The sequence below is a fragment of the Eriocheir sinensis genome, chromosome 33 (assembly GCF_024679095.1).
Source record: "Eriocheir sinensis breed Jianghai 21 chromosome 33, ASM2467909v1, whole genome shotgun sequence".
NCBI classification, from domain to species: Eukaryota; Metazoa; Arthropoda; class Malacostraca; order Decapoda; family Varunidae; genus Eriocheir; species Eriocheir sinensis.
This window is the reverse complement of record NC_066541.1, coordinates 11,602,333-11,621,880: the sequence shown is the minus strand read 5'-3', so window position 1 is coordinate 11,621,880 and position 19,548 is coordinate 11,602,333. Positions and strand designations below refer to the sequence as shown.

General features: G+C 41.1%; 2 protein-coding genes and 1 long non-coding RNA gene across 7 annotated transcripts; 1 reads left to right on the top strand and 2 right to left on the bottom strand.

The window, feature by feature from the left end:
* Positions 1–361: 361 nt before the first annotated feature.
* LOC127006738 (uncharacterized) lies at positions 362–1,850 on the top strand. Its single transcript, XR_007759718.1, has 2 exons — positions 362–476; positions 603–1,850. It is a non-coding gene; the product is annotated as an uncharacterized LOC127006738 (long non-coding RNA).
* A 2,382-nt stretch (positions 1,851–4,232) lies between these two features.
* LOC127006737 (DNA primase large subunit-like) lies at positions 4,233–11,445 on the bottom strand. 5 transcript variants are annotated; one of them, XM_050877016.1, is made up of 8 exons: positions 11,347–11,445; positions 10,469–10,766; positions 9,799–9,890; positions 8,879–9,006; positions 8,327–8,598; positions 7,345–7,427; positions 6,609–7,103; positions 4,233–6,328 (listed from the first exon to the last, which is right to left on the bottom strand). In XM_050877016.1, exons 3-8 carry the CDS (start codon positions 9,886–9,888, stop codon positions 5,999–6,001), a joined length of 1,398 nt encoding a protein of 465 aa, XP_050732973.1. In that variant the 5' UTR covers positions 9,889–9,890; positions 10,469–10,766; positions 11,347–11,445; the 3' UTR covers positions 4,233–5,998. The 5 variants fall into 5 exon arrangements, with proteins under 5 accessions (XP_050732973.1, XP_050732971.1, XP_050732972.1 ...); XM_050877014.1 differs by having other exon boundaries at positions 11,249–11,439; XM_050877015.1 differs by having other exon boundaries at positions 11,303–11,439.
* A 2,621-nt stretch (positions 11,446–14,066) lies between these two features.
* LOC127006736 (40S ribosomal protein S14) lies at positions 14,067–18,717 on the bottom strand. The gene is made up of 4 exons (XM_050877012.1): positions 18,562–18,717; positions 17,065–17,308; positions 15,809–15,961; positions 14,067–14,164 (listed from the first exon to the last, which is right to left on the bottom strand). The coding sequence occupies exons 2-4, from the start codon at positions 17,299–17,301 to the stop codon at positions 14,099–14,101; spliced, it is 456 nt and encodes a 151-aa protein (XP_050732969.1). The 5' UTR covers positions 17,302–17,308; positions 18,562–18,717; the 3' UTR covers positions 14,067–14,098.
* Between the last annotated feature and the right edge of the window lie 831 nt (positions 18,718–19,548).

Here is a 19,548-nt window from a genome sequence, read left to right as displayed (position 1 = left end):
GTGGCGATACTGGAGGGCTCCCCGAAGGACGTTTTGGTGTCCCCCGGGGCGTCCGCGGAGGTGCCGGAGATCTAACCGGGTAGGTGGGGCTCGTTAGCCGTGGTAGGCAGTCCACCTAGGAGAGCAAACTCCGAACAACGAACCCGGGCAGGTGGGCCTCGTTAGCCGTGGTAGGCAGTCCACCTAGGAGAGCAAACTCCGATTACAAACTCGGGCAGGTGGAGGTCGTTAGCGTGAGCAATTCACCTAGGAGAGGAAACTCTGATTACAAACCCGGCCAGGTGGAGGTCGTTAGCGTGAGCAGTTCACCTAGGAGAGCAAACTCCGATTACAAACCCGGCCAGGTGGAGGTCGTTAGCGTGAGCAGTTCACCTAGGAGAGCAAACTCCGATTACAAACCCGGCCAGGTGGAGGTCGTTAGCGTGAGCAGTTCACCTAGGAGAGCAAACTCCGATTACAAACCCGGCCAGGTGGAGGTCGTTAGCGTGAGCAATTCACCTAGGAGAGCAAACTCCGATAACAAACCCGGCCAGGTGGAGATCGTTAGCGTGAGCAGTTCACCTAGGAGAGCAAACTCCGATTACAAACCCGGCCAGGTGGAGATCGTTAGCGTAAGCAGTTCACCTAGGAGAAGGACAACTCTGATCACAAACCCGGGGAGGTGGAGATCGTTAGCCATGGTAAGCAATTCACCTAGGAGAGCAAACTCTGAACAACAAACCCGGGCAGGTGGGGCTCGTTAGCTGTGGGAGGCAATTCACCTAGGAGAGGGACAACTCCGAATAACAAACACGGGCAGGTGGGGTTCGTTAGCCGTGGGAGGCAGTTCACCTAGGAGAGGGACAACTCCGAATAACAAACACGGGCAGGTGGGGTTCGTTAGCCGTGGGAGGCAGTTCACCTAGGAGAGGGACAACTCCGAATAACAAACACGGGCAGGTGGAGGTCGTTAGCGTGAGCAGTTCACCTAGGAGAGCAAACTCCGATTACAAATCCGGGCAGGTGGAGGTCGTTAGCGTGAGCAGTTCACCTAGGAGAGCAAACTCCGATTACAAACCCGGCCAGGTGGAGGTCGTTAGCGTGAGCAGTTCACCTAGGAGAGCAAACTCCGATTACAAACCCGGCCAGGTGGAGGTCGTTAGCGTGAGCAGTTCACCTAGGAGAAGGACAACTCTGATCACAAACCCGGGGAGGTGGAGATCGTTAGCCGCGAGGCAGTTCACCAAGGAGAGCAAACTCCGATCACAAACCCGGGCAGGAGGGGATCGTTAGCCGTGGTAGGCAATCTTCCTAGGAGAAGGAAAACTCCGAATTCAAACCAACCAACCAAACAACTAACCGACCAACCGGGGAGGTGGGACTCGTTATAGGCGTCGTAGACAATCCACCACGGGAATCAACAAAAAAGGGATAATAAAAACGAACACAAGAAAAGAATAACATGAAATTAAAACAGGACAAAAAAAGATGATATAAAATAAAACACCGAAAAAAAAGGATAGTTTCGAAAATAACATCGAGAAAAGCATAAGACACACACGAATCATCCACCTTTAGACCCTAACATCAACATCGTCAAAATTATGGGTGGGTCTCTTCTGGGAGGAAAGAGGCTTACCCAGACCAACAAAGAACACCAAGAAAGGATGATATTAACAAGAAAAACAAAACATCGAAAAGAAAACCAACAGCAAGTAAAAGAGCAGCATCAAAATTATAGTATAGAATAAGAAAAAAAGGAAAGGAAAAAGAAAAAGAAAAAGAAAAGAAAAAACGCCAAGAAATAAAATAAAATAAACAAATAAAACTAATAAAAAACAATTAGCTAAATAAATAAATTAATTAATAAATTATAGTAAAACAAAATATACACACATCATCAACTTTTCGCCCGTAACATCAACATCAACCAAATTATGAGTGAATCTGTGGGGACAAAGAGGCCAACACAGAACACCACAAAATGGATGATATAAAATAAAAAAAAGGGAAAAGACATATTTAAGACACCAGAAAAAGGATATTACAAAAAAAGTAAATTATAAAAACAGACCACCAAGATCGACACATAACAGTAAAAAATGATAAAAACACAAAATATTGAAAAAAAGAATGATCCACTAACTATTAACTATCTAACCAGCTAACTTTAACTAGCTGTTTGACTAGTTATTTAACCAACTATTTGACTACCTGCTTACCCACCTATCTAACTTCTAGTAACTAACCAACGAACACTGATAACAATAACCTCAATACTTAAGAATGATAGTAACGATACTTGATAACAATGGTAATAATGATAATAAAGGCCATTCATTACTTACCTTGTCACTGCCACACACTCCATCACGCAGGACACGGCAGACGAAGCTCAAATCGAAGACAGGTAGAATTACAAGTTTCTACTCTTCCTCTTATGGCTTGAAACAGTTATTGACGTGATAGTTAACTCTTATTACAGCAGAAGAACGAATGGTTGTCTATCTTGCAGAACACGAGGCAGCGACTGACTGTTTATGTGTGTATCCGTATCCTCAGACGCTTCCACCTCTCGCATCAACTATTAAAAATTTCCAAACTAGCTTACTCTTTTTACCCACGTTACCTTTCATCCATCATCCACACACACCCAATAGCATCCAACAATCACCCTCTTGCAGACTACGTACGTTCTTATTATCGCGTTCTAATAAGTGTTTTTGAAGGTTCATGGCACAAGAGAAAGGTCAGACAGACTACCAGAAGGATCATAAAACTACCTCTGCAAATGCCCAAACTCATAGGAAAGCCTCGTCAAAATTTAATGTGTGTGCTTGATGGACTAATTTTTATGACCCTGTTTGTTGGGTGACTCGGAATAAAAGCTGAAGTAGGAGAAGCGTATTACAACCTTCCTTTCGTATTATGATGAGAAAAAAGAACTTGGGGAAAACTACATCAATTAAAAAATCGATGTAACTAATGAACGCCAATTAGTGTGTTGAGGGAATACCATAAATGAGGAAAAAAGGAGTTAATAGAAAACAGCTAGATAGGCTACGTAACACACACACACACACACACACACACACACACACAGAGTTTATCGATTTATTCCACGCAAACCTTAAGCCTAACACACTCCATCCAGTCAATCTTTCTCCTCAGCCACAGTTACCGGAGAATGTCACGTACACACACACACACACACACACACACAACGCTTAGCTTCTTTATTATATTCCTACTCTTTTTACTCACACGTTATACCTTTAAATTCATCCACCATCCACACACACCCAATAGCATCCAGCAATCACCCATAATGCTCTTCTTATCGGACAGTTATTACTATTGATTTTACTTACTTATTCATCCATTCATTCATTCATCTGTTACTTATATATATTCGGCCAAACTAAAAGATGTTTGATAACCTTTCTTCGTGGGCGCAAAATAAATTCGAAACAACACCACATAACACCAAAATAATAATAAAAAGTATATATAACCGAAATATATCCAAAACAACGAAACTATAACCGAAAATTAACTTGAAAATAACGCAACGTAACTCCAAACAGCGCAAAATTTATCCAAGCTTACTCCAAAATCGAGCCTACAGGGGGTGCATGGTCTGCCCAATTTGGTGACTCTGATGGAGGGAAAGGGGAGAGGAAGAGGATACAAAGGGATACAGGGTTGGGGTGATGGCGTGGATTGTGCACTGGGTGGGATTGGGGGACGGGGGAAGGGAGAGGGTATGACGGGATTGAGGGGAAGGGGGGAGGGAGAGTAGGCTGGGATTTGGGGACAGAGGGGAGGGAGCTATAGGCTGTATGTATAGGGTTGGATTGGGGGAAAGGAGTGATCGAGGCCTTTTGATTTCCCTTGCTTTTCTTGATTAGTTCTAGCCTTGACCTCCTTTTAGCCTTCAACGAATGTCTTTTTTCTTTTGTTATTTGTTTCTGTTCCCCTCCTTTTTTATTCTTATTTTACTATTATTTTTATACCCATGTCTGTTTATCGAAGGGGCTCTGCTTGGGTTTGAGTTTTATTTTCCTTTGATGCCTTATGTACGGCTGTATTTCAATTCTTAACTACTCACCGTTCGTTATAAAGTTGCTTGGCTCTGTGTGTGTCCGTATTTCCCAGTGAACAAAAGCTTAAAAGTCTTTCCTCCTTCATTGTTTCCAAATCTTCCCTCCACAGCCAAGTCAGGGAGGAGTCTATAGTGTAAGGAAACACACTTATTTATTTTACTTTAATATTTTTCACTTTACTTAGCTATCAAATGTCCAAAGACATTGCTTATTACGCTCAATTGTCCCTAAGCTGTGATATTATTTTTTATTGATATACTTTACATTATTTAGTTACTCAATACCGAAAAAGTCGCGAGCGGTAAAATCAAAATACTACGCGAGATGTACAACAAGATAAAATAAGTTAAAAAATAAAACATTTCATAGACACAAAACAATTAAGTACCGTAATAAAACCTCTCATTCTTGGCTTTAGATATTATAAGAAATCCTAAAAGCTTATATACTATTTATAACTACTGAGCAGATAATAAGAACAGAACATGAGACAGTATCTTCTTCACACAGCAACTACCACTAAACAAACGGACACGCCATGCAACCTAACCAACCTAAACTATTGACTAGAATATAAATGAATAGTGAAAAAAACTATTCTCTGTTAACAGGACAAACACTAAATCAGAGGACATACAACTCATTCAGTGCATACAATCTCACACTGAACATACAGGTTGAGCATTTACACATTTGTACTAGCAGTATATCACAAGGTAGGAATATCAACCATGCCACAGTCCTCAAGAAAATTCAATCATACAATCCTCAGGAAAATTCAGTCATACAATCCTCAAGAAAATTCAGTCATACAATCCTCAAGAAAATACAATCATACAATCCTCAAGAAAACTCAATACAACAACCTCACATCATAACATATAGTTTGAGCATTCAGCGTTTTGTACTATGGTGTATCATAAGAATAGGAAGCATTTAGCAATATCTAGCCCACTGGTATATCACAAGAATGTGAATACAAGAGTCAAATTCCTCAAAAAACATGAAGAACTGCAGCTACTTTTGAGCCTTCTTGTGATTTCCGCCCACGCAGATAAAAAGTTTAGTGTGTGTGAGAAAGAGAAATCCTGCAGGTGTAATATCAGTAGGCAGGGAAGTGGCTTACTTCTCTTGGGTCCACATTTTTATACATTTAAGGGCTCACACACTCACATTTGTTAAGGCCTTTGCAGAAGTTGTGGATACTTTCATGGGTAGTATTGTCAGCCTAGTAATGGTCTGACAAGAGTGCTGCACTATGAATGTGGAAAACACTCATGAGAACCCGACTAATCTACTTTGTGGCCTTTGGAAATGCATTTTGTGTGAGCAGTTTGAGAATACAGGCCCAGGGTTATCAGCCAGTGGGTACAGCAGGTGCTATATGAGTCATTTCATGTAAAAAGGGCGACCAAACTAATTTAGGAAGTATCCTGTTTTTAGTGGCATCTGGAAACTGAAATCTTGCTGCATTATGTGGTGAAGCAAGTTAAGGAAAAAGTGACCTTAAAGTGAGTGATTCATAGGCCTAAAGTTGCATGATGTTTCCATCGAACTCAGTTGGTGCAAAGTGTGTAGTCTGGGGGCTACTTTAAAACAAGATTCGCTCAAAATTATATAAATGGCAGGTCACCCCTTTTACACTATGCCTCAGAGGAACTCTAGGTGGGGTGATGTGCTCAGGGCAGCAGGGGGCACGCATTCGTCAGGCACTGCAGGGCACAGGGAGCCTCGTCAAGCCTGGTCAAAAACAGCACTGGTTCATGTATAGGCGACAACTCCGAGAGGAAAGCTGTTGGTGGTGGTGAATGCAGCACAACAAATATTACTCCAGGATGTAATATGGAAATGCAGGGAATCACCAAGGCTTTAAGGACCAATGAAATGGTGATGAGTACTGAGGCCGTGTGTAGCTATAGCGTATGCTCTAAACTTTCCTTTATATTTCTAGTCTCCATGTAATATTGCAGTGGTTTCATAGTTAAGCACTTTGGCATCGCATCCATTATGTCTTCAATATCACAGGGTTCACTGAGGGATCTTTTAGAGCCTGTGGTATATTTTGTATATGCCATCAAGGTCTGACAGGCTGCCATGGGTCTGTTTGTCCTTATTTCCTTGCCTATGACCTCAAGGATGTTCTTATTATGTCCCAGCAGAGGGACCAATTGAGGTAACATTTCCTTGATGTCACAGCCGCTGAAAGGGCACCCGCCCATGTCTTGGAGGCTTGGCTGGATGCTCTGTAGAAGCAACAAAAAATAACACTAATATTTTTTTTTCACATTGCAGTTTCTTTTTCAGTATTTCTTTCTTTATCAAATAAGAAGCATCAAGCTGCCCCAGGAGCTAAATTTGATCATTCATTTCTGAAATTTTCTTACTTTATCCATGAGATGCATATTATAGCCATTTTCTAAACTCCTTCTTTACCCCTTGGTCTGCCTCCTCTACAGTAAAAAAATCATCAGGAAATGTTATCTAGGGGGTTATTTCTAATTAGCAATGGTTACTGAGCCATACCTGTAGTGTGGAGCAGCTGTGTGAGGGGCGATTGTACCTGGCACCCTCAAGTCCATATATGTGACGTATGCTGTAGATATATCGCTTCTCCCGCGCCCCCCAAGTGTGCTCACAGGCACCCGCAGAACATTTGCTGTAATACTTTTCCCAGAATGCAATATTTTCCTCCAGAGGCAATCCAATATCCTTCAGGAAGAGGGTGAGCCTGAACCTCTCAGGGTGTCTCAGTCTATTTGTTTGGTGAAGCTTCCTGAACAGATTCTTCATGCATAGAGGAAAATATTTACTTTGTGCTTCAACTTCTTGGTGCTTCAGGGATCTGGAGGGTCGTGGGGTGCCTCCAAGCCAAGTCCTCCTGAACAAGAGCTGTAGCCTTGTCATGACCTGGGACAGCCTCTCGTCCTCATGGGCTGCCTCCACTGCCTTGCTCGAGACCAGCTGTTTATCCACTAATGCTGACAGCTCCTCAAAGAGACAGCGCAGCAAGATGACAACCTGTAAGTTTTCGTGAGTAAAATAACTGTAAACCAAGACACTATTTTATTGTTGGATATATTCACCCCACAATGTTCATGACAGACATATACACTCCACTATTTCACTGATGGATATATTCACTCATTGCTGCAGAGGGAAAATGGGGCACTGCTAAAGTAAGTGGGTATGTATAACTCCATGGCCAGTGAACCATTAAATTAAACATTATCATCATTTGTATTGTTATTATCCTTTTTACCTGATGGCACTCCACCTCAGCCATCCCCAGACGCAGCACCACCTCACGAGTCCTCACCAGCGGAAGCACAAAGGTGAAATAAACTGTTACGGGGAGAAAAGTATTGAATAGTAATATGAAACCCATTTGATCGGTATTGTGATTTTGTCGTAGGACATTTCCACTCCCAAACCTGGTTATGGGGTAATTTAATTTGCTGCTGCTGATGAAACTCATACTAATGTTATTTTTAAAGTTACCCCTTATTGATTTTTTTCTGATAAATTATACATACATTTAGAATTATGAGTCGTGTTAGCCTATTTCCAAGACAACTCTATATCTATTTCATGATGTGAATCCCATATTTGGCCTTTCTTAATTTATTACAGCCGGGGTAAGAAAGGGCCACATCATTAAGTGAATCATGGAAGGAACAAAATAAATAGCACCATCTTTCAGTTAATCTGTCTTTTGGAATTCATTTTCATGATACAGAAATATAGATGGAAGTGTAAATCCTCTGTTGACTAAAAATGAGGTCAATATACAAACATAAAGGGTAAGAGGTTGGGAGAAAATGCTACAGCTGTGTGTTACCTCAGTGCTAATTTGTGTCTTATTGCCCCTTGAGCCTGTGGTTGGTGAGAATCAATTACCCCGGGACACAGGGTAAGCGTGACATCCAGGTTACCACATTTACCTTCCCCAGGTACTCATTTATCAACCAACCCAAAAGGGAGGATGAATAGCTGGATGGGTTGCATACCAACTGCCCATGCCAGGATTCACACCTAGGCCTGCATATTCATAGTTAGGCATGCTAGAACCTACACTACAACGGCACATACATACCCATTATGGAATGATGGCCCAGCTCTCTGCATTAATATTATTCACTTATGCCACTGATCATCCAAGTTTGCATGAAGTAGGTACAGGGATACAAAAGGAAGTACAGATTCTATGTTTACAATAAAAAGAAATCTCAAGACATTCATACCTTCAATAGAATGCCAGCACTGCTCTCTGCCTGAGCATTCCACCATCCCATTCACCATCAAATTCTTCAAAATCTTGTTTATTTGTGTCATAGATTTCCTTTGATCTCCTGTCATCCTCCAGGTTTTTAAAGCAGTGGCCAAGTGGCTCACAGTCTCGGCTATAGCTGTCTTGATGGTGAGGGGGCCGCCACATTTCAGTCGATGCTCAAAAAAGTTAGCTTCTGCCTCTGTGATGAAAGCTTCCAATTTTCTATCACTGAGGGCAGCCAATCTGCAAGACAAAAGCTGTTTCAGTTGACAAATACTGCAGGAACTTTTGTCCACAACTCTGCCTAATACTCACTCCATGCAATTGTTGAAAAGTGATGTGGCAAGGATGCAGCCCTGCCTCACTTCCGTATTCACAAGAAAGAAACTGGATATTGCCCCTCCCAAAACATTTCACAGCATTTCCAATCTTAGAGTACAGACCAGTCAACAGAACAACAATTCATGCAAGAATCCCATGGTGGTGTTTTCAGTGTGTGAAACAATAACAAGAGTTCACTAACTTCAGAATGAAATACGACTCCGTATCCCTCTTTGTTCCCTCTATGAGAGAGTCAGATCTGTATGCCAGCTCGGGGTTATCAGGAAAAAGTCTTTGAATTTTTTCAGCATCACCCCAGCGCTGCCACAGCTGGAAGATTTCAAAAGTTTTAATGCTGATAAGTTTGCTCTAAATCATGTTTGTACATATTTCTGTACCACCCACATGAGTAAATGGTGGCAAGAGTAAGATAATAGTATTTAAAAGGGCAAAAGAACAGATCATTGATTTTGCAAAACCAGATAGATAGGGCAGAGCACAACAGTGTAAGATCTAGTTGGAGGAAGAAAAGATGGAGGAAGTGGCTGAATTCAAGTACATATTTAGGAATGATTTTATGTATACATGGAAGCATAGAGGGAGGTAAGGGAGAGAAAACATTTGAACATTAACTCTGAACCGTGTTGAACATTATTAAATATTAAATAAAAATTGAGGTTAAACTAACACCTTTGAAAATTCTCTCATAATTCTACTGTTGAAGACTGCTTTTAAAAAGAAAAAAATGTTTCAGCAAAAAACAGTGAGTGTTTCTGTATAATCCTGTGGCTGAACACTCCTGAGTAACATGCCATCATTTATGTTTCTTAAGAAGAGGCTGGATTTCCTTAGCAAAACATCCATAGAAGTAAAACAATTATTTACATTTTTTTCAGTATAATAACCTTAAGCATATTTTTATGTAAGAAGAGGAACAAATTGGAAATGAGCATTTATATATAATTTCCTACATTATTGTCAGTAAATTTTACATATAAGTACTTTGCCAAACTAAAATTCAATAGAGAAGGGTCTGTTGAGAAGCAACCAAAATGACTCTGGGAGATATTACATGGACTGATGCATACAGGTAACCTCTGTGCCCTAACAAAGGACTCATACCTCACACAGGTACATCAGTCTTGTTCTGGTGTCATCCATGAGGGTGTGTAGCTGGCTGTCTCCCTGCAGAGGCATTATGTAGAAGGCCATGTCTGGAAGGGATGGTATAAAAGGTAAATTCTAAAATGTACTTAATGTTTAAGGAAACTCAACAAACTTAAAAATTCTTACTGAGATTTTGCACTTACTTTACTCAGCCAAAATACACTGGTTTGTGAACTGCAATTTGTACCTGATAAATAAGTTAACTGGAGTAATAAAAATTTCTGTAAAATTAGGAGTAAAAAACACCACTGTAATGACCAGAGATAGGAAGAATGACTCCAAAGGCCTTTAGCTGTGTTGTTCCTTTGGTCTGACACTAGAGTGTCCACCTCTTGTCTCAGGGGCCTTGGACAGAATATAAAGTGCATTGTTGGGGAAAAAGATTTATTCTCCCAAATAGATAAATTTCACAAGTGCTTCAAGAAAAGGAAATACTCCCCTCATGACACCCACCCATTGCTTGACACACACCAAAAATGTACCATCCAGAAATAATAAGTAATATTATTGCGTCCATGCATCCACTGAGCCACAATTACCAAATGTTATCTCCTGACCTAAAAAAGACTAAAGCACACAATTGTAGAACAGTAATGTACATATTCAAGATCCTTTGTTTACTAACTTTAGAGTTGTCTAGAGACCTATGCCTCTCACTCGTGGTGATCCATTGCTATTTCTGGTCCTGGAGTCCCTATTGGTGAGGGTCACTTGGTCTGGTATTGAGTTTGGTGCTGCCTGGCTGTTCACAGTGTAGCCCGGGACTAATGGTTCATCTGGAACTGCTGTCATGAATATATCATGGTTTCCTTAGAACGCGTCTACTGAGCATCTTGTTATTTCTCTTATTTCCTTGGGCAGTGCATTGAAAATTTTTGGTCCATCATGTCCTAGGCTGGATGCAAGCAGGGTCTACATTCTCTCTGGCAGGCATAAGAATGAATATTAATTAATTTTGATTAGAATGTTACAGTCTATCAGAAAAGTGTCACTGTAATTCTGAATAGTTACTCCCGCAAGGGATATCCAACCCTCTTTATAATTACCTAGATAATACTGAATGGTAACCTTGCCCCCACCCATCCTATGAATGGTAACCTAACACCGTTCAAATGATAACCTCCCTTATGATACTAATCTGGCCCCCATCGGACACAAACCTTAACCCCCTTACACAGCAACCTTACTTCTCTTAAATGGTAATCTTGCCTATACCCAAGGAAATGTACATAACTGGGTATTTGTCTGTTATAACACCCATCGCACAGGACTAGGTGGTGGGATACAATAAGAGGGTGACTTAGTTTAAAATTTATAGAGGTTGTCTTAAAATAAACATTAAAACCAGCCAGCAGGTAAACCAGGTGAGTAAACCAAGTCAAAGAGTACAAGGCCATATACTTACCTATGAACATATAGCAGAGAATCCTTGTAATGTCCCCCACCTCTTATGACATACCTATCAGCCAGTGCAATTAAGCTGGTCCAATGTGTTTGTCATACCGTGCTTTAAATGTGGCGACTGTTGGGGCTGTTACAAAACTCTTGAGGCGTGAGTTCAATGTATCAGTAACGCTAATGGAAAACCAAAGTGGCCTTCTTTTATTCTTTCCTCTGCATATGGGGCACCAGAGCAGAAAGTGTCGCAGGTCTGCTTTTTCACACACATGTCACACTTGGTTTCCTCTTGGGTGTCTGTTTCTGTCTTTTAGTTGCATGTTGTTTGTCCTGCATCTGAATAACACTTCTGAGGCTTGGTTGTTGTTGTATACCTCCTCTTGTATGATATGATTGATTGATAGTTTCAGCTATTCTCTTCATTCCATCTTCTATCCTGCCCCCCTACACTATTTTATTTGCCAATCATGTGCATGCAAAGAAGAGTAGGTAATCCTGAATGCCTCATCTTTGTACCCACATTCTAGCTCCTCTAGCTCCTGAATTATTTTAGGTAAACATCAAACAGTGTAGTTGAGGCAGTACATCCCTGTCTAATCCCACTGGTCTATTTCTATCTCTCCTCCTTTCTTTATCTATCTCTATCTTAGTTCTATCCCCAGTTCCACCACCCCTCCCCAAGCTTGTCCTTACTCATACTCACACACTCACTTGTCCTTTGTCTCCATCTCCCCTCCATTTGCATCATCTCACCTTACATTAACCATGATCACATTCTCTCTTCTCTTTTCTTTCTCCCTTCCCTCTCTTCAGGTTTCAAAACTCTCTCAGTCACTCTCCTCACCATCTCCCTCCTCTTCACCTCTCATTTTCTTCTTCAAAACTCTCAAAATTCTCTTCAAATTATCATTTCATCTTCTTCCACTGCTCAGCTCTGCTTTAAAGATCTCCTTCTCCTCCTCCATCTTCATTGAGGAATATAATATAGCCTCTTTAGTTGTAATACCACCGAGATTTTAGTCTAAACAGAACTGGTTGCAGCTCTGCTTATAGCCTTTCTAATTTCACACACAAAAAGATTGAACAAGGGTTGTAATGAGTCTTGATTGACTGATTGATAGTTTATCACCTTCCATCTAAACTAGCTACTGGAGTTTGTGAACTAAATCTTGTCTTACTTAATTCCCTCAGTAAACCAGCCTCCGTCCATCATAATACACAGGTGAAGACCCATTATTACTTACATAAATCAACTGCAATGGCTTGTTCATATCTATAGTTTGCCACCCTTGCAGAGCCATTTTTGTAACTATAAAAAAAAAGAAGTATGAGGTTGTATCACTTGTATGTTCATGACCCAATACCAATCCAGTTATTGTGGCATGAATTAATACCCTCTAGCTACTCCTCACTGAGGAGTTGCTGAGAGCTGGGATTGAGCTTGCATCCTCTGTCACTAGCTGAGCACCATATCCACCAAGTAGTCTAGAATTCATGATACCCAAAACCACCTGGTCTCCTCTCTAGTATGAGGAGCAGTGAGTACAGTAACACCTCGGTTAACGAGTGCCTTACTTTTGAGTGTTTTGATTTACGAGCAAAAATATTCACAAAAAATTGCCTTGGTTTACGAGCGGTGACTTGGTGTACGAGCATCCTATTTGAACAAGTCGAAGAAGACTGTGTGGGTTCCTTTTTTTCGCCGTGACGCTCAGAGCTGAAAACAACAGGAATGGAGTCTCAGGCTGGTGTCAAACTGGGCCTTTTTCCTCTAACTGCATTGGCTGTAGGCCCAGCCAACAACTCCAACTTTTCTAGGTGGGCATCACACACAACCAAGGTCAGTTGGCTGTATCCACAACATAAACAAACCAGATGCCCTGTATCCACATTGCGCCATTTGCAAAAGTAAGGGCTGTTGTGGCTTGTGGTGCTGGTACTCGTTATGAACTTGTTGCTACAGTTAAATGAAAGGAAGAAGTGTTTGTAGGTATGAACATGGCTTCAAAAAGGGAGGACAGGAGGGTTTACTCAAACCAACAACTCGCACCCGATTGGGCGTACGGGCAACCACAGTTGCTCCTAGCTCCAACGGTCGGAGGACAACGCCTAATGCGACACCGCCTTCAGTTTGTTGTACACTCACAAAGGTAGCACATGCATGCTGATGCCCACGAACATTTGTGCTCTAGTGCGATCTTTGTGTTTTCAGCACTATATTATTTACATATACTATATAATCTATATTATTATAGGAACTTTTGAGCAGGTAAGGAGGGAGTGTCTAGATAGAGAAAGATGGAAACTCTTCTGCCATGGCCATCCCCTGGTGGGAGATCCTAGGAGCAGGTGTCAAAGGTGACTGACTGACTGATTATATGTTATTTGCATTTGAATTATTATACCATATTGTTTATCACGGCTATTTGTGAGTGAAATTACTTTTATTCTGCATAAAATAACATGTAAAATGATTTTTACTTTAATATTAATAGGAGTCACATTAATTTTGGTTTAAGAGTAAAAGTCTGTAACAAATTAAACTGAGTTATGACTGTACCTTTTGCATCTCATATTTTATTCCTCCACTTTCTGAGAAGGCATTTTACATATACCAAGTCTTCCTACTACTGTTTCTTTTTCCTAGGACAAATAAAAAAAATGTTGTTTGGGGCACAAATTAATATTTTTTTTTGCCTTGACATTCCTTACTCTCCTTGATTTCAAAATCACACATACAAGCTCAGACCAAGCACCCTCCCTGACTCAACCATCCACAAATACACACAGGACCTTTGGAACAGAAAAGTGAGGAAAACAAGCTCTTAAAGGATCACTATAATTATAGCCAGACAGATTACAAGCGCCTGCCCCTGCGGCCTCCCTTCCTGCGCGTGCTGTCGGAGGGCACTGGTGTAACATCCTGAAAAGAAACAAAACACTAAGAAACTGTTCATATACCAGTAGCCTTATGAAAAACTACAACACATGCCATACAGATATAACGATAGGTAGGTAAAATTAGGGGCATTCACTAAGCTGTGTGTGGCCTGGGTGCTCATCTCTCTATCATTGGTCACTACTACCCACTACTACAGGACACAGGGCAAGGCAACATCTGGGTTATCACAGTTTACCTTCCCTAGGTTTCCCCAGGTCAACCAACTCAAAAGGGATGGTGAGCAACTGGCTGGGCAACGACTGCCCTGGGAAAAATTTAAAAGTTGTAGGTTGCAAGTTGTATTAAATAGGCACTGTTCTCCTTATTTATAGATTATGCATTGTAACATTAAAATTCGATGTGTATTGGGGGAATATGTGTAGAGTGGAAGTCTGCAGGTAGATCAACATATATTTGGAAAAGTTGATCTCTTCCAAGTTAAGGCACAAAGTATGGATGTGAATGCAAGGCACTAGAGATGGTCTAAGTCATGAAACAAAATGTGTCATATGCGAGACAGGGATGTGGATGAGACTGGAGCATGTTGTGCAAGACTGTGAGAAGTTTAACAGAGAACAAAAATGACATAGGTGTTTCTGACTAGGATGGAACATGAAATGATTGTTGAAAGGACTGGATTAGTGGGCATTGCTGCTGCTGGGGCAGAGTGGAGACTAAAGGATTAGTGATTGAACCAGCAATTTTTTTTGGAAAGAATGCGTCATGCAAAGTGTAGGAAACAACATCTTGTTTTATGTGGAATACTGCATTTTTATGTTTCTTGTAACAAGAGTTGATAAAATTGAGGCTGGACTTGTGAGAAATCTTGTCACCGGTGATATTAGGATCAAGATCGTGCCAGCTGACCATGTAGTATTATCAATTATTATTAAGATCCATAAAGGGCTTCAAGGGAACATAAAAGATACACAATCAGTTCCTTTGATGAGCAAACATGGATATGAAAACTAAAAGGTAGTGACAATAAAGTAATATGAATTGTGGAAGAAATAGGGGGAGGGGCATAATAACAACAATCATCATCATCAGCTGCAGCAGCAAACCTCATCCTTGGAGAACCCCTGCTTCATCATTTTCACATTAACTTGTTCCTGGATGACCTTTGATAACCCTTGCAGCACTTTTGTATGTCAAGAAATGTATATTCAGAATTATGTTTCTCACACCTATTAACCCCTTCACTCCAGCAATGCCAACAGGCATCTGACGGCGTCACCGTATGGAAAGGGTAACTCCTCTTCTAAACCTCTTAATCCTCTTTAAAGGAAATGGAAGAGGATTAACAGATTTAGAAGAGGAGATTAATCCTCTTCCATTTCCTCTTAACCCTTTCCATACTGTGACGCTGACATCTGCGTCACAGTATGGAAAGGGTTAAACTAATAAATTCCATTGAAATTACACTATGATTAAATGTGAAATCAATTACACAAGTTTTTCAGGGACTTATTTCAAGGTAACTGTGGTAATGCAGATGTCACACTGGCCCTGTGTCCCGGGGTAATGGGTTCTCTACCACCACAGGCTCACGGGCCAATATTATGGAGATGAGCACCGAGACCACACGCTGCTACAGTGTATAAAATAAAAAAAAAGCGTAGTCACCTCAATGCGGCCAATCTTCATGTTGGCACGAGCAAGGGCACGCAGGGCAGACTGCCCACCAGGTCCTGGGGTCTTGGTCTTGTTGCCGCCGGTGGCACGGATCTTGATGTGCAGACAGTTGATGCCCAGTGTCCTGCACTTCTCAGCAACATCCTGCAACATGAACACAGATTCAGTTACTAAGCACCCAAGCTCCCCACTGCTACTAGTGTCCCTCAACCAGGGTGGCAGTGGTTATTAATTGTACTACTGACACCCAACTTCAGCCTCTTTATACAAGTTGATCATCCATAATAGCATTAGCATTAAATTTTGTTAGTTCTATCATAGACAACAAAAATAACCTCTGCTATGACTTCAAGTAAGGTTTGGGACCTAGAGGAGTAACTACATTGTGTTATCATAACCAAACTCTTTGTGAATGACATATAGATAAAAGTTTCCATGTTCCAAAGATCCTCCAGCCCAGTGACATGCCCTGGGCTGGGGTAGAGGAAGCCTTGGGTTACTCTCCCTTCTTGAGTTACACACAGCACAACAAAATTTATGTACAGGTGCCTTTTAAGAAGGGAATAAAGATGGGGTTCTCTAGGTCATCTCAAACTATACTTCAAACATGCTCTAAGTTATCAATACAAAAAAAATCTATGCTAATATACATGATTCATGATAACTGGCTTCTGAGCATCAGTGGATATTTAAAATACAAATGACTGGCTTGAGAGGAAACTTTAACAATAAAAAGATTACTTAGTGACCTTTTTCCCCTAAAAAATGCATTCTCCTGGCTGACTGGCCAAGCATAACCCATCAAAGTATTTCAAAACTTACTACATTAGTCAACAGTAATATATAGATTGCCAGATAATGGGAAATGTATACCAATTAAGATTTATCAGCTATCTTAACCCTGCACATACAGAACAATGACCATGCTACCCTGACATTCACTTTTTTTTTCTTCAGTTGTGACAGCATGAGGTGGGTTATGACTGCCTGTATAAATTTTGCAATTGTGGTGGGTTGCAATGTTCTATGGAAAGATTGTGACTATCAGTATTATTATTATTACCGAGATCCATGAAAGGGTATCATGGGAAAATAAAAAATTGATAGACCCAGTCACCCCCAAAAGCAAACAGGAGACAGTGACAGCAAAGTAAAAAGGTTAAAAAGGGAGGGGGGGGGAGGGGGAACAAATACGATGCCTAAAGAGACGACAGGTGGGAGAGTAATGACTGCTGTAGCATCCTCACCTGGGCAGCCAACATAGCGGCGTAGGGGGAGGACTCATCACGGTCAGCCTTCACCTTCTGGCCACCGGTGATGCGGACAATGGTTTCCCGGCCAGAGAGATCAGTGACGTGGACGAAGGTGTCGTTGTAGCTGGCATAGATGTGGCAGACAGCATACACCTTCTCTCCATCCAGCACCTGCGGGCCCAGCTGGACCTGCACCTCCTCCTTTTGGGTCTTTCCCTTACGTGGTGCCATAGTTTACCTAAGGAACATGGGATCAGGTAAGGTAACAAGTCTATTTGGGGCAAACCTAGCATCCTCCCTCTCTCTCAGTTTGTCTCATAATAATAATAATAACATAGACAGGGAGTTATACACTGAGCCGATAATGATATAAGAACTAAGTAATAACTGTATGAAAAAACACTCAGTTAATCTAAAGAGTCAATGTTCCAAAGATCCTCCAGCCCAGAGTGACATGCCCTGGACTAGGGTAGAGGAAGCCTTGGGTTACTCTCCCTTCTTGAGTTACACACAGCACAACAAAATTTATGTACAGGTGCCTTTTAAGAAGGGGATGAACATAGGGTCCTATAGATATGCTATTTAATATTTTCTTACTAGACTTATGAGAATGTAAGTTGAGATGTTTCGGCCTATCTTGATATGGGAGGTTCCTCAGTCCCTGAATCATCTTGATCATTCTCCTCTGAACTGATTCTAGCAAGATGGATCAGTTAAATTGATAAAAATAGTAATTTAATCCCCATTCAATTATTTCTCAAATATCTTATGGTAGAGCCTAAAGATTAAAGTCCAAACAAACCTTTTCTAAAATAATTAAGGAAAGTAAAGTGTCAAATTGTACACAAAAATTACAAAATATGGAAACAAAGTGCAAATAAGTCAATGTTGAGTAGTCATTCACCTGGTAAATTAGCATACCTGATTAAAAAACGACCCTATCGCCTTAATTCATTCTCAAACATCTTGTGGCCAAAAGTTTAAAGTCCAAACATCCTCAAATATCTTGCAACCTAAGTTATTTAATCCTGCAAGTTCGGAAAGGTCACAATACCTTACTAAACTTGATAGAACAATGTGATCAGCCTTTTGAACGGCCTGGTAGTCGCCTTTACATACAGTGCACGGAAAAACTGAGGCAAATGTGCTCTTACTGATAATTACTGTCACGTCTGTCTGCTTAATTATAAGGCCAGATAATCAAAGGACATGGACATATAATCAAGCAGGTGACCATAAGCAGGTAATTTCCATCTACTAAAGAGGATAAATTAAGGCAGAGGAGAGCACACACGTCCACCACCACCTAGGCAAGTGTCCACGCAAATCCTCATCTTCACACCGCCATTACTACAACACCCGCGCTCGTTAAGGGTAATTACCGCCTTGATGACCCTGTTCGACCTCCCGGCTAATAGAACGTCAGGGTCAAGGATCAGGCAGGGGACGGATGACCTGAGGAAAAGGCGATTAATATGGAAGTCGACTCACGGTGTGGCTTGGCGGCCCAATGGAGACTTGAAGAAGGAGTGTTGGAACTGTTTAGATCGGCGCGTACTCCCCTCAACACTCCGCACGCTCTTGTAAAAATTAATAGATCTATATTTCATCGTACTCAGCGCCTCGTTCATGTGATTTAAGACTACTGTTTGTATTTTATTTATGTTTTTCTTTCTAAAATAATGTAGTTAGAGACGTTTTAGGGATTTATTGGCTGTTGTGGAAGCCTATTTGGTCTATTAATGGGATATCTGTCGCTCATTTGTGTAATATCCCGTCGATTGATGCTATATATCTTGCGTAGAGTAGTTAAATTTCGTAATTAATGACGGATTAATACGTTTTTTTAGGCAAAAGACCCAGAAGAGGCTTTCTGTCAAGGCACTTTTTCTCTTCGTAAATTTGAGCATCAGTTGCCCTTTTAATGACCTAGACCTATTCTCTTGGGACCAGAATACGTCATTTATCCTCGTTTAATGATGTAAAATAAGATAATTATCCCCGCGTTGATGTGCTGCTTGCCAAATTACTGCAAAGGACTTTCTGTGATGTCCCTACTGCTCCTGGTAAGTTTGAGTACCTATTGCCCTTTTAATGAGCTCGAACTATTCCCTTGCGATATAATCCTCGTTTTATCATGTAAAATCAGATAATTATCGCCGTGTTATTGTGCTGTTTGCCAAATAACTACAAAGGGCTTTCTGTGATGACCCTATCTCTCCTGGTAAATTTAAGCACCCATTGCCCTCTTCGTGACCTCGACCTGACCCCTCGTGAGCGTGCCGTTTCTTGACTAAAACCTGTCTCAAATATCATCAGGGGTCGCAGTCAAGGCCTCTTGCAGGGGTGAGAAGAGGCGACGAGAAAGAAAGGCACGGCGTCCTTGGCATCGTATTGGAACCTCGAGCTCACTGGTGCCAAATTGTTGTTCTCATAGCCTTGTATTTACCTATTTTATACACTTAACTATGCCCAAAA